Source organism: Zalophus californianus, chromosome 9 (genome assembly GCF_009762305.2).
Source record: "Zalophus californianus isolate mZalCal1 chromosome 9, mZalCal1.pri.v2, whole genome shotgun sequence".
Taxonomy (NCBI): Eukaryota; Metazoa; Chordata; class Mammalia; order Carnivora; family Otariidae; genus Zalophus; species Zalophus californianus.
Genome location: NC_045603.1, coordinates 140,146,748 through 140,161,154, shown reverse-complemented (window position 1 = coordinate 140,161,154; position 14,407 = coordinate 140,146,748). Strand labels below are relative to the sequence as shown.

General features: G+C 39.2%; 1 protein-coding gene across 16 annotated transcripts in view; it reads left to right on the top strand.

Annotated features, from left to right (window-relative positions):
- ZMYND11 (zinc finger MYND-type containing 11) overlaps positions 1-14,407 on the top strand; it is a 124,689-nt gene that overhangs the window by 75,130 nt on the left and 35,152 nt on the right. For 10 of the 16 annotated variants that reach the window (XM_027592005.2, XM_027592001.2, XM_027592002.2 and 7 more), the window contains 3 exons: positions 4,578-4,737; positions 11,607-11,651; positions 14,198-14,359. In XM_027592005.2, coding sequence (XP_027447806.1) covers positions 4,578-4,737; positions 11,607-11,651; positions 14,198-14,359 — 367 coding nt within the window. Of the gene's footprint in view, positions 1-4,577; positions 4,738-11,606; positions 11,652-13,641; positions 13,736-14,197; positions 14,360-14,407 lie in introns of those variants that run through there. The other 6 variants (XM_027591998.2, XM_035729103.1, XM_027591997.2 and 3 more) reach the window with 3 other exon arrangements.

Below are 14,407 nucleotides of genomic sequence, written 5' to 3'. Positions count from 1 at the left end.
GTCACCGTATAATACATTATTAGTTTTTGATGTAGTGATCCATGATTCATTGTTTTCGCCGGGTTAGCATTTGTGATTTTAACTTTGGTTATCCTGTTTTTCTGCTTTATAGAAATTGCTGATTTTATGTAAATTGTTCAGTCTTTTCTTAAATCACTCCGGCTTTTGTTTCCTATTAGGAAGGTTTTTCTCACACCATGATTGCTCTCCCATGTTTTTCTTCTAATGATTGTGGTTTTCTTTTTAATCTTTAAATCTGACTGATTCAGAATTTACTGATGGGCAGGCACAGACTAAGGCAGGGCTCCATCTTTATTCTTTTTTCAAGTCGTTGAGACCCTTGTCCTAATGGCATGTGTTGATTGATCTACCTTTCCCCTGCTAATTTGAATTGAATGACACTTTGATCATAATCAAAATACGTATTTCGGTCTCTTTCTGGACTTTGTGTTTGTTCCTTGGCCTGCTGTTCATGCACAAGTTTAATTACTTTGGCTCTCTAATGTTTTAATATCTCATATTGCCCTGAAAGAATTTTCTTTGGAAGTTCTTTTTTAATTCTATATAGAATTTTAGAACTAATTTGCCCACTTTGTGGTGGCACTTAATTAAATTATCTTAGGGGCAATTCGGGTTTTGTTACCTTCCATTCATATATCAGGCATATGTCTCCCTCTCTATCTTCTCTTCTGTCACATTTCAGAATTTTTTTCATCCAGATCTTGTCATTTCTTCTATTTATCACTATGTATTACTATCTTTCTTATTGCTCTTGTAAATAATTGGGGTCTTATTTTAAATCTCCTAACTGTGTTTTTGGTTTGTATATATGAATGCTATTAATTTAGTGTTATTAGTTTGTATCCACACAAATAATTGATTATATTATTTGGTTATTTAAAAGAGTATGTCAGCTGACTTTCTTGGGTTTTCTAGATATGTAATCTGCAAATAATGATCATTTAAAATCTTTACCAACTTTTACACCATTTCTTTATTCCAGCTGTGCTGGTTATTTCTTTTGGCAGAGTGTTAAAGTCATCTTTGAATATTCCTGATCAGGTTAAGGAAGTATTTACTCATTCCATTTTGTTAGAGGCAGGTTGTTGAATTTCACTAAATGACTTTTTAATACATATAGAAATCTTCATGATTTTTCACTTTTGATCTATCAATGGGATGAATTGTATTTATAGATTTCTTCATAATACTAAATCTTCAGAGAAATCCTGGAATTAAACACTTGGTTATGGTGTATTCCTTTGACTTTTGGAGTGTAATATATTAACATGTCTTATATTAATACTTAGTATTTTGTCAATTGAAATATTTAAGTTAAGGTTTTTATAGTGTTCCTCTGGAACACTGGTTTTTCTGTGCTATTTTTGTAGGGGTTTGTTACCATTATTCTAGATTCTTTGCTTCCCTTTTTTATTATGTACCAGAAAAGTTTAAATCACATTGGAGTTATCTGGACGTTAAGAGTTTGATGGAATTGCCTTGTGAATATGTCCCTTCCTGGTGTTTTTCTGAGAAAGCTCTTTGCCAACTTCCTCTGTTAATTTCTTTTGAAATTGTTCATTTCAAGTATTCTGTTTTTTTCTATGGTCAAGTTTTGGCCATTTATATTTTCCTAGAAAATTATAGTGTTTATCTTCTCTTTTTACACAGAAATGAACAAAATAGTTGCTTATAATTATTTTAATTTCTTTGTTACATTTGGCTGTGGCTTTGTAGACATTTCTTAGTTTATATGTTTTTGTGCTTTGTGTCTTCACTGTTGATTCGATTAGCTAGTGATGTCTCTGTTTTTCCCTTAAGGGGATCTTGGACTAATATTAGTTTTCGGTTTTTATTTTTTAACTGGCTCTGCTTTAGCTTTTTAGTTACTGTGCTTAGATTTTTTTTTTTTTTTTTTGCAGTTTTTAGATAACCTTTTTGATTCACTGGTTTATGAGAGTTTTCCAGTTCTGTTATTAATACATGGTTTACTTTCACTGCAGGGAGCACGTGTCTGCCTTTTTGGAATCTAAAATAAAGTTGTTTGGGGGGCCCCTGGGCTCAGTCGGTGAAGCATCGAACTCTTGGTTTCAGCTCGGGTCATGATCTCAGGTTGTGGGATCGAGCCCCTCATCAGGTTCTGTGCTCAGCACAGAGCGGGTTTCTCCCTCTCCCTCTACGCCCCCACCCCCATGCACACACGCGCACACACACTCACTCTCTCTCAGATAAACAAATAAATAAAATCCTAAATAAAATAAGGTTGTTTTTGTGTTTAGTTTTATGCTCAACTTTAATGAATTTTCCTTAGACCTGCTGAAGGTATGTTTTGGGTTTCAGAATAAATTGAACTAAATCTGCCTTGTTAATTAGGTCTTCTGTGTGAATATCTCGTTTGTCTGCTGGATGTTTTTGTGGATAGAGGTGAAGTCTCATAATTCTGTATTCCTGTCAATATTTCCTTTATTTCTTACAGTCTTTGCTTTATAACAACCTATGCCCTGTTTTTTTTTTTCTTTCTTTTTTTTTTTTAAAGATTTTATTTATTTGACAGAGAGACATAGCAAGAGAGGGAACACAAGCAGGGGGAGAGGGGGAGGGAGAAGCAGGCTTCCCGCGGAGCAGGGAGCCCGATGCGGGGCTTGATCCCAGGACCGTGGGACCATGACCTGAGCCAAAGGCAGACGCTTAACGACGGAGCCCCCCAGGCGCCCCTGTTTTTCTTTTTTTAAAAACAATTCTCATCCTAGATTCCAAATCCTGTTGGTTGCCGTGCTGGTCTCTGCTTCATTTGGAATGCATTTCTGATGTGCCTGCGCCCGTTCTTGCCTCGTTTTTCTGAGTCACTTTAGAAGTGTGTCATGTAGACTGTGTGTTTTTGGTGTTGTGATTCAGTCTGTCTTTTTTGTACTGTGGAGTTTAGCCAATGTGTACTTATTAAACAGACAAACTTGGTTTTGGTCCTGTCATCATATGTAATATGCTTTCCGTTTCTGTTGTTTCTTTTGGTGTTTTTATGTTTCACTGCATATTTTTTTTTATGAGTTCAGATAATTTAGAATGTTTGAATTTTTGTTCTGAGGGTTACCTTTATAAATTTAGATGGAATACTTCATTCTCGAGGTCTTCTCTGTTGGTTCCCTCCCATAAATGGTGAGGACGTTAGGACACGTTCACCTTGGCCCATGTCCCCGCCCCCCCCCCCCCCCCCCCCCCCCCGCCCTACGCTGGACTTGGTGATTTCTGCCAGCCCTGACTTTCTACATCAGAGTCAAGCTGCACCAGCGACCCGCCTTCTCCCCTTGGGCTGTCCATCAGCATCTGGGTCTCTCCCGGGGCCCCGGTGGTTGTGCTTGCAGGTCAGTTGGTCAAGGCTGAGGTATGCTCACCGTCACCCCCTCCTGTCCTCCTGAACCCTCGAGCTACCTGCATTGACAGGTGGAACAGCATCTTTGAAAAGTTTGTGATCTTGTGAACAGAAAACCGTTGTCTGCTACACACTGCACGTTCATCAGTCCTCAGTTGGGGTTCACTACTTTTCTTCGTTGAAATGTGTCCTTTGAATTTGGTAGGTGGTTCCATGACAAGTACTTGCATTTGTGAAGTGATTTGTTGCGAAGGCTTTGATACTGAAAGGACAGATGAATCTTGTAGGCATTGCCCCTACGTCTTGTACACCCAGTGCCTCTCTGGGGAGGCTGCGGCTGGCCTGGCTCAGCTTGTCCCGTGCCTTGTGCCTGGATGTCCAGGAGCCTCCTGGTGGAAGGTGTTGCGGTTTGAATGGAGGGAATGGGAAAATAGCACAAATTCAAATATATCTGTAACATTGTACTTAAGCTATGAAGCAAATGTGTCCTCATTTTAACATGAGTTCACAGAACCAGCGAATACAAGGGACCCTCCAGTAGTATTCTTTCTCTGTGGTCCAGGGTGTGTTTGAAAATAGTACATTTTCTTAAAATTGAGTAAAATGCCAAAATTGCCATTTACTCAATGCCAATTGAGTAAAATGCAAAATTGACTCTTAAAATTGAGTCAAAAATGAGTAAAATGACTAATCAGGGATTCTGTTTAGTGACCCAATCCAAAGTGTATTTCATTGAAAATCACATTTTGTCCAATGGACCCCAGCATGCGTTCTTGTTTCTTTATAGGCCAGCAGCCAGTCATGTAATTCTTAAACGTTCTTTAGTGTCATTTCCTAAGTTTTGAGTCCGGGTATTTTATATTCGGAAGTCTTGGGACTGGAAATGATAACATTCTGAATTCTGAATTTGCAGACTGAGAGTGGGAGTCGCTGCAGAGGCCAGAGCTGCGTGGGATGTTAGACTAAAGTCTGTTAAGTGATTTCAAGTTTGCTCCTTAAGGACTGTTTTGAACAAATACTCCTCTAAATATACAAATAGAATTAAGCTTTAAAATAGTGTGATAATTAAAAGACAAATATCCAGGACTTTGTTTCTTTGGTAGGGCCCCTGTAAGTACGAGTAGTAACAAAGGAGAAATAAATCACCCCTGTGGATTTATTTATTGCTGAGTCCTAAGGGGTTTTTAATTTGTTTTTCCTCTGTACTCAGGTACATGTCTCGAGTCCACGGTATGCATCCAAAAGAGACCACGCGTCAGCTGAGCCTGGCTGTGAAAGATGGTCTCATTGTCGAAACCCTAACAGTGGGCTGCAAAGGCTCAAAAGCTGGTATTGAGCAGGAAGGATACTGGTTGCCAGGAGATGAGATTGTAAGTATATTTTATTTGATAAATTTGGAGATGCTGACGTGAAGTCTTTGAACATTATTTAACTACAACCCATAGTAATTCATTTTTAGAAGTTTACTAGTATTTCACTTCAGTATTTCTTATTAACACGGAGGGCCTACGTTGGCAGGATGGATAATTTCCTCTCTCTTTAGGAGGAAACTCACTTCTACAAAGAGCCTCCTTTCTCTGTCTAGGTTCCCTTGAATCTGAAGACTAAAACAAAGTCCCCTTTACTGTACACATAACTAATGGTCTTCCTGTTTTCTTCAGTAAATGTTAGTGCAGACTGTTTCATGCAGGATAATGTCGATGCCATCTGACAGAGTGAACGGGAGACTCTCTTCCCGGGCTGATGTCATCTGTGCCCAGGGCCACCTGTCAGTAGGGCTTCTGCAGGAACTACGGTTCCTTGGACGGTGTCCTCACTGTCCGTGACTTATAACCGGTTTGGTGGCGCTCCAGCAGAAATCAGGAAAGACAAAGCCCATTTTCTTTATATTTTGCCTAGTTCTTAACTTTGACTCACCTTCTAAGTGAGGACATTTTAATTTTTTACTTGGAACCTTGGGCATTTGTTTCTTATGTGTAAACATTGGTTTCGTGTGTAATATTTTTATATTCCCACCTTTATTGGCCTTTGATATTTCTAATACCTTGATTAGAAAAGTCTTAATATTTGCTAAGGAACATCATTTAAAGATGATAGGTTTCAAATATAATAGATACTTTTTTTTTTTTTTAGTTTCTAAAGGGAATTGATTTAGTATGTAAGTGTTTTGAGAGTGTTTATCATGAATTCTCCAACATCATAAAAATGACACAAAATTTTAAAATTGTTTCTTTGTGGGAACTTTTCCCAAGAATTATGAATTGTATTTCCCTTTCTGGCTCTACGGCGGATGTGACCACATACAGGCTTGCTGTCCGGTCCCAGAGCAGCAAACTGACCGCATGTTTTCTGGGGGCAGCTGGTCTAAATGTTAGAGAAGTTGTTCAGTTGTAACACTGTGTTTCTAAGTTTAATCTGTGCCTTCAAAGTTTTAGGAAAGAAAATTCACACTTTCCACAAATAGAAAACTTGGAAGAAAGAATGTTTAATTTCACTCGTATCATTTGATCTGTGCATTGAACTTTTCTCTTGAAAACTTAAGCGAGAATGTTTCTATCATAATAATTTCTCTGTTCACTTCCTCTCAGAAAAGTAGAGCTTTGTTGCCAGTAAAGAAACTTTGGGTGCCAAGTCCCAATAATTTTAATGTGAGGTGATCTAAACCTGTCTCCACCAGACGTTTGATAATTGATAGCTTATTTTATACTGAAAATAATTCAGGTAATAGAAAATGTCTAATCCCAAACACTTGGAAATTTACAGACTTAGTATGGAAATTTCTGAGGTCTACATATAATCAACCAGTAGTAAGTGCAGCTTAATCCACAGGATTTTGGTTTGTACACCACGTGTACATTTTTCATGCAAGAGATTTTGCTTCTTACTTTTTAGGGTTGTGCCTCCCCATAAGCTTTTCTTCCTCTTCAGGTGGGAGTTTGACTCCCATGAGCAGCTAATGAGCTGTCCCGCATTCACCACTACGTTAGACTCTGTGTTCTGCGTTGTCCATGGACGTGTCCTTCCTGCACGTATTTATAGCATCATCCCTTTTTTCTTTTTTCAAGATGAAATTTTAGATGTAAATCAAACAACCAGTGTACAGGTTCTGTTAATCTGGTTGGTTCTTACAAACATTTCTTACACTAAGTATGCATGTTATAAGTGCAACTGGGTGTACGAAAATTGTGCCTAGTTTATAAAATAAGCAAGTACGAAAAGTGCAGAAGCAGTGTAGTGTAGCAGAAAGAGGTTAGGTCTTACATGTTAGCAGAGAGGGTTCCTCATCCCACCCCATGTGTTTATTTTGTTGTGTGACCTTGAGGAAATTTCTTAATCTCTGATCCTCATTCCTCACCTGTAATATGAGCATATTAATATGTATTCCGCTTGATTGTTTTAAGGATTAAGTGAGATTATCTATATAAAGCATATAACCATGTACTCAAAGTGAGTTTTGGCCAGCAAATAAATATGCTTAAGAAATGTCTGTATATAGTGTAGCAAAAACACGTTTCTTACTAACCACACAAGCAAAAATTGTCATCAGGGTCTTTTTACTTTTAAGCCTGTATCTTCAAACACAAGGAGATGTGTAAAGAGGTTTCCCCGAGACACTGGATTTGTTTGAGGGGCAACTATGGAGTGATGAGATTGTGTGTGTCTCGCAAACCCATGACCAGATTAACCCATGCTCCCAGTGCTGTCATGCTGTCGTGGTCACGCACTGCGTCCCCTAGAAGGACACAGCTGACTTGTGGCCCGTGCATGCGGGCCACTGTGTAGGGGCCGTTCTGATCCTCACGACCCAGGAAGTGCACTCAGCCCCTGCAGCTAGCAGCGCTCGCAGTCCCGCAACCACGTGTCTCCCCTAGTGAAGCCAGCGTCAGGGGAGGGCCCCTGTTCTAACTCGCACAGAGGTGTTCTGTGGGCCAGCCCCACGTGCTGGCAGTTGAGGCTGAGGCCCTCCTTCATACTTTACATACCTTGTACATATAATTCTCTGAACACTGAGTTCTTAAATTGAAAGATGTAAGTTATTCATCTTGTTGTCTGTTGACTTTCTGACTCACTGTCAAGAAGTCGAGCAGACATACACGGTCTTGGGAAGGAAAGGCATAAGAATTTTGTGCTTATTCCTTTTTAAATCTTTAATTTGAAGTTAAAATATTCTTTTTTAAAAAAAGATTTTATTTATTTATTTGAGAGAGAGTGAGCGAGAGAGAGCACAAGCAGAGGGAGAGGCAAGCTCCCCGCGGAGCAGGGAGCCCGATGCAGGGCTCGATCCCAGGACCCTGGGATCATGACCTGAGCCGAATGCAGACACTTAACTGACTGAGCCACCCAGGCGCCCTGAAGTTAAAATATTCTTTACTCAGGAAGTTCTGTCGTTTGAAAAATGGGTAGTAAAGCTCTTCTTTTCCTTCTATAATCTCTAAAAATAGTAGCTGTAGCTCAGAGGTGGGGAAGAGCTGATTTCGTTTGGTAAGTCCCCACGGTATGTTCCTGAGATACTCTGTGTTAGCATGGAGGTTGGACTTGTCTTTACTGCCATTGTGGTGGGAAGGAGAAGGTGGTCCTCACGCCGCTCCGCTGTCACTGAGCCAGAGAGCCTGTTGGGGTCACATTTGTATTCCACCTTGGCTGCCTTTTCTCCCGATGCTGATTTTTAAAAACTGATAAAATTAAAAGATATGCATATCTTAAACACTGTTTTTATTAAACCTAGCAATCATGTACTAAATGCCTAACGCTAACAATATGTAGGATATAATTATAAATAATCTGTGAAGAGGAAGCCTGTATAAGTCAAAGACTGGCCTCCGTTGTACTGAGGCTCCTTCTGCCAGACTGGAATGATGCTGGACATTGAGGTTCTGATCCCAACCACTGCTAGGCCCTGTCCAAGTGGTGATTCACTGGGAGAAACTGTGACAAAGTTAGGCGGTAGATAAGCATCTTCCTGGTGATATTTTAAGGATGTCCATTTGAGAAAGCAGAAGGAAAAACATAATTATTAAAAATGAGGCCACTCTCAATTTTAAATGGTTTGCTTAAATATTAGTCAACAAAGCAGCAAAAGTATCTGTGTACCAACCAATTTTAAAATGACAATCTTGCTGAACCTGGGAGACACGCTTGTAAATTTTCTACAGTTCTCTTTCAGATTTGTATGTCATGAATACTCACTCATAGGATCCAAGTAATTCTTTTAGAAGTAGTTCTCAGAGCTTTCAAAATTATCTGAGTCAAGACCGAGAGACCCAGGGCACAGTGAAACCTTGTGCTATCTGACCATTCAACGCTTGGTTAGATCAAGGCTTTTTTCTTTTGATTTTTAAAGCAATCCTGCATGTTCTCCTAGATGGCTTCATCATCTGCTTGTGCTAGAGAAATATGCATGGAAGGGCTACCTCAGTCCATGTGTGATTCTCACATCTTGAGAAACCTAGTTCTTGGGCAGAATGTTACCATTTGCTGGGCTGAATTTGGCATTTAGTAGCTCCCTTTGTAGTAAAGACGTTAATTTCTCATGCCTTTAACTTCTAACTCAGAAGGTGCTCACTAGAGATAGGAAGGTCTTATAAAAGAATTCAGTGCAATCTAGTAGGGCAGGTAGCCTTGAGCTAGGGATCATGTGTGGATAAAACATCAAATATGTGTTTCGATGCTGAGACAGTTGTAATACCATCTATTTTAATGATTTCCTGCTTTCTTCACGGTTTCTGGTGCAGAGTTGTGACTCAGCCTTATTATTTGACAGGTACGTTTGATCTGACACTAAGTGATTTGGTTACCAGTGTCAGGGTTGACTTAAAAGTGCACATCAGTGACATGTGCTGTGAAAGTACAATTTTTACTCACCTCCCAGATCTGGGCTCAGGTCTCATTTCTTCTTTCCCGATTACTGCTATTTCAGAATCAGTATGTTTGTAGAGCAGCTGCTCCGGGACCCCTTGCACTGTCACTTAGAGCCCTCAGTCAGCTTCCTGCTGGCGACTCAGACACACCTGCACACAGGAGCTCAGGTCCTAGCTGCCGTGCCCTGCGTCAGTCCGAGCACATTCTTCTCACAGAATCCGGCTGGTCCTGCCGAGAAGCAGGACCGACCTCATGCTGCTTTCCAAGTAGGCCTAGGTGAAAAGATAGAATTCTTTATATTTTGCTTTTTCCCATGTATTTAAGGTTTTAACACTTTAAAGAAGCATAATTAACGAAAATACACATTTTGTGGTTTCTTTGAAGGGATCACATGTTCTCCTGGGAATACATGGATTTGGTCTTAATTTGCAGAGGGGCAAGATTAGACCCTTACCCGTCACTCTGTTTCTCCACAGTCAAAATGGCCAGTCTAAAAGCATCTGTGGTTTACATACCTCTAGAAATTTGTTACGTTCACATCTTTTAGATGAGAGAGGATTGCATCTGTGTCTTTTCCTTCAGAAGTCGCACCATCATACAACCACAGCAAGAAGTGTTCTCTTGATTTGCTCCGGAAAAAATGCGAAGAGAAGCTGTTGAATTCAAGCAGCTTGACTGTCTCGGCCCACTTTGTAAATACAAGTATTGAACTGAGAAATGTTTAAATTTAGATCTTTGCATTTTTGTGGTTTAGTTGTCATAAATTAACCAATCATATGTTGTAAGTACCCTAAGTGCAAAATTTCAAGCTCCTTGGATACCATTGATTTTTTTAAGTGAAATATATTTTATTACATTTATGCTAATTATATGCAGAACTACACATTTCTTCCAAAGATCCATTACCTGTCTCAGATGCAAATATATACAAAGTCACTTATTTACAAAGTGAAGTATTAAGTGTCTGTGATTATTAATTAACTAGAAACCAATTATACTATGGTTCTGTGTGTATTCAAACTGTAATGTACTTAGAAATTATTCTTGATTTGGTAAAGAATTTCCATTCTCTTCAGTAGAGCATTTTGGATCATGCTATCCTGTTATATTCCGTTCAGCTTTGTTTGGTGTGTGTGTGTGTGTGTGTGTGTGTGTGCGCGCGCGCGCGTGCATGTGTGTTTCCTTTTTTTCCCTCCTTCTGTCTAAATTCTAGTTCATTAAGCAGTGTTATAATAGTTTTATTTTTTTAAATAATATTTAAAATAACTGGAGATATTTAATCATCAAATTCTTAGCTCTCAATGATTAACTGATTTTGCTTTGTATCTATGTTAAATACCACATCAAACACATATTTGATAAAATAAGATTTATCTGCTCGTTACATGTAAGGAAGGAATGACTTTAAAGGTTAGAATCTGTTTTGAATGTGATGAGGGTGGATTACAGGTTGGGAAGCCTACTTACAGACACAGCTCTCCCAGTGAGCCCTCAGTCAGCAATGTGTCTTGCTCTGTCTAGCTTATAGAAATGCTGTGTCAGCTGTCGTCAGGAACTTAAAGTCCTGAAAAAGAAACTCGGATGTGTATTATCACAAACACCACGTCGTTATGTGACTTGTCCTCAAGTCGTTTGTCAGCAGATCCTCTCAGTAACCAGCTAGCACTTACTGAGCGTAACTCGTTTCATCCTTACAAAAACCCTCTGAATGAGGCACTACTGTTCTGTTCATTTTACAGATAGAAAATGATACATAGAGAAGCTAAGTATTCTGCCCCAGATCGCAGAGCCCGCCAAGGCTGGAGCCAGGATTTGAGCCAGTGTGGCTCTAGAGTCTTGAGCAAATGCTGTACATGGTGACGGATGTAGGTCAGCAGGCTGCTTGTAGATGGTGGACTCTTTTCTCCTAGGCTCTGAAGACAGCCTGTGTGAACCTCACACCATGGTCAAGTACTGAGTTTACCTTGTTCACATTCATCACTCCCAAGTTTTAAAAAAAATCCAGCCTTGAGCCACTTTCACATCAAAAGGACATACATTCATGGTCTTGTGCAAATTTATAATGGCACCGAATTTGTCAGTGAAATGTTTCCCTAACATCACTTCTCTCTGAATTTTCTCTTTGTCCATTTGTAGCTTTTGTGTTAGTGTCGAAGTTACCTCTTAAACTAGTAATGAGTCTTGAGTTTGCATGCTACTGTCTTTTCATTGATGATTAGCACATTCATAGATTATCAGTTGGTATCATCTACAAAATAATGTAAGTTGTATAGCAAATAATAGTTGACTGTGTACCAAATCCCTTTAGCTCTGTGTATTGCCTGATGATGAGCAACGTTGTAGTAGAGAGACCAAGATTATTTTGTTTTTATTTTGAAAGGCCTACAGTATGCAGCCTTTCTCCAGGACAGCAACCCCAAACAAGGTGAACTGATTTTGCACTATGTTATTTTACTTTTTAATTCTGCCTTTTTTGTATTACATTTCCATCTTTTTTTTTTAGGCTATCTTAGTTTATTCTTGCTAGAATTATTCATTAAGATCATACTGTCTTTACATTGCTTCTAGTCTTGGATTTTATGCTAGTAGGTTTGCATTTTTAAAACTTTCTGGAAGTATGGGAGTGTCATATCACATAATATGCTGTCGATCAGGCTCTGTCTAGAGTAGTTTGCTGACATCTGGTGAAATCCAGTGAAAATGCACACTTACCTTTTGGCACACATTGAGTATTTCAGAAGTACTATATCAACGGATTGTGTTTACTAAAAGACAAACTGTAGGCAACTCTGCCTGTAACAAACATGCTTATATCATTTATACCCATAACATTTCCTGGATTCAAAATCTAATAACTTTTGAACTTGACTTTTGCATGTTACATGTTCTGAGTAGCTACTGCTATCCCTAAAAGAATGAACAGCACATACATGCTGTTACATTAACAGGTATCCACATGTTTCTCTACTTTTACTTGATTTGAGTTATACATTCATTCCTCCAGTTGTGAAAAACTAGGTCGAGGATTACGCACTCCGGTGAAGAGAGATCCACTTTCCTCTCTGTGTCATGGTGGGATGGGTCAGAAGGCAGGAAGCACTAGGGAGACCTGAGCTGGTGCCTTGTCTTGGTGATCCAGTTCCCATTTTGAGAATTACAGGAAGTTGAATTAATATAAAAAAATTCGAATGATGAAGGATGGCGGTTTCTTTTGTTCATAAAAAGTCAGATAAAAGCCATCGAAATCCTTTAAGATGTTTCTGAACAGCTATGAAGAAGATATTCTGAAAGACTTTGTTTCAAACTGGGAAAGAGTTCTTCTGTTAATTGAAAATAGACCAAAGTGTGTTGTCCTTACTGAAACCTAATTTATCGACAATTTGTGAGACAAAACTTGTAATAGCTTAAGTGCAGCTTCCCACCTGACCATGTGAGACGGGCACCCCCAACGACCGTTGTCACAGCCAGGGCCCACATGCACGTGTTGTGTCCAGCTCGGTGGGCTACGTTTCTTCTACCATGCGCAAATTAGTGTCAAATGTCAGAGCAGTATCTTACGATTTTTTTAAGTAGTCTGACTGAAATCCCTCTACCAAAATAAGTTTGCAGCAAATAACCAGAAATGGTCATGCTTTTTATTACTTTGGTTGATGAAGGCCACTTTTTAAATAAAAAGCAAACCAAAAATTTACTTTTTTGCAGAATTTGGTAATGTACTCTAGCCATGACTCTGAATATAGGTAGGAAGACATGAACTTGGGAAACTTCTCTTTTGAAGGAGTGGGTGGTAGGCCCCTCGTGAGGTCAAGCAGTGATTGTGATAAGTATGGACCTTCGGTGCCCGAGGAGCCACTGCTTCCTACACAAGTCCCACGCTGAAGCCCGCGGGTTGGGGGAGTTACTCACCTGAGAGAAAACAAGAAAGCTGCCCAACCCCAGAAGCAGACTATAGGCAGTGATTTATGAAAAGGAAAATGATGGCAGAGCTTAAGCCTGGAATTTCAGGGTCCGCACTGAAAGTGGCCTGGATTGCACTACGTGTGGGCTCAACCCTTGTTCATTTATTAACCACATCAACAGAGGAAGGTTGAGAGTTAATCCATCACTCTTAACACAGGTATTTTTTGATAAAAGCTAAGAGTGATATTTATGAAGAATGAACTAATGAATCAGTTCTAAATTAGGAAAACTGGTAACATCTTCCTGTTTCTAGTTAAATGGCGTTGGCTGTTCACACACAGTGTGTAACAGAAAATGTGCAAGAGTGCCCGCCCTTGCGCTCGTTCGTTCCCGGGGATAGTCCCAATAAGAAAAGAAGCCTACTTCCTTTTTTGTTTCTTTATGGTAATGTCCTTTGGAGAATGTGATTAAACCTTTAGTTTCACATTTTCAATTTATTTTTCCAAATTCAACAGACCCTGAAAATTTGACAACTGTCAGAACATGGACATTCTGATTAATGTTATTTTCAATAAAGCATCCAATACCATGGATGAGAAGATAAGAATAGTGAGCATCACCATTTACTACTATTCTCTCTGTTCCCACAGTGTGCTAAGTACTTACTGTATTTTGTTAAGATGCAGAACAAAACAGAGGTTGGTTTATTTGAAATACTAAGCTGTAGGCACTGGTTTGGGGTAATTCAGTTTATGGAAGAAATTATTCCATAGATTATATAAAAAATGAAAGATAATGTTAGAACTGGGATTGGCTCTGGACTTACTTCATTTGGGCTGGTTTTACTATCAGATCACCTTAAAATATTCTGAGTATTAATACTGTTTAGGGAAGAAACTCAAAATTTAAAGAAGCAAATTTCTAGGTATTTTTTCCCTCTTGTTTTAACACAGTAAATGTCTAAAATTGTTTTTAATGCCTAACTTCTGATAGACTTTAGTTTCAATTTTGTTCTTAGTTATTGCAGATATTGACAAAATGTCATACAAAATTATTTTGTATTTTTTGTAGGACTGGGAAACAGAAAATCATGACTGGTATTGTTTTGAATGCCATTTGCCTGGAGAGGTGTTGATATGTGACCTGTGTTTTCGTGTGTATCATTCCAAGTGTTTGTCTGATGAGTACAGGCTTAGAGACAGCAGTAGTCACTGGCAGTGCCCAGTATGCAGGGTGAGTACCTATGAGCTTTCATGTGCTGGTCAGAGGGTTGGAATTCAC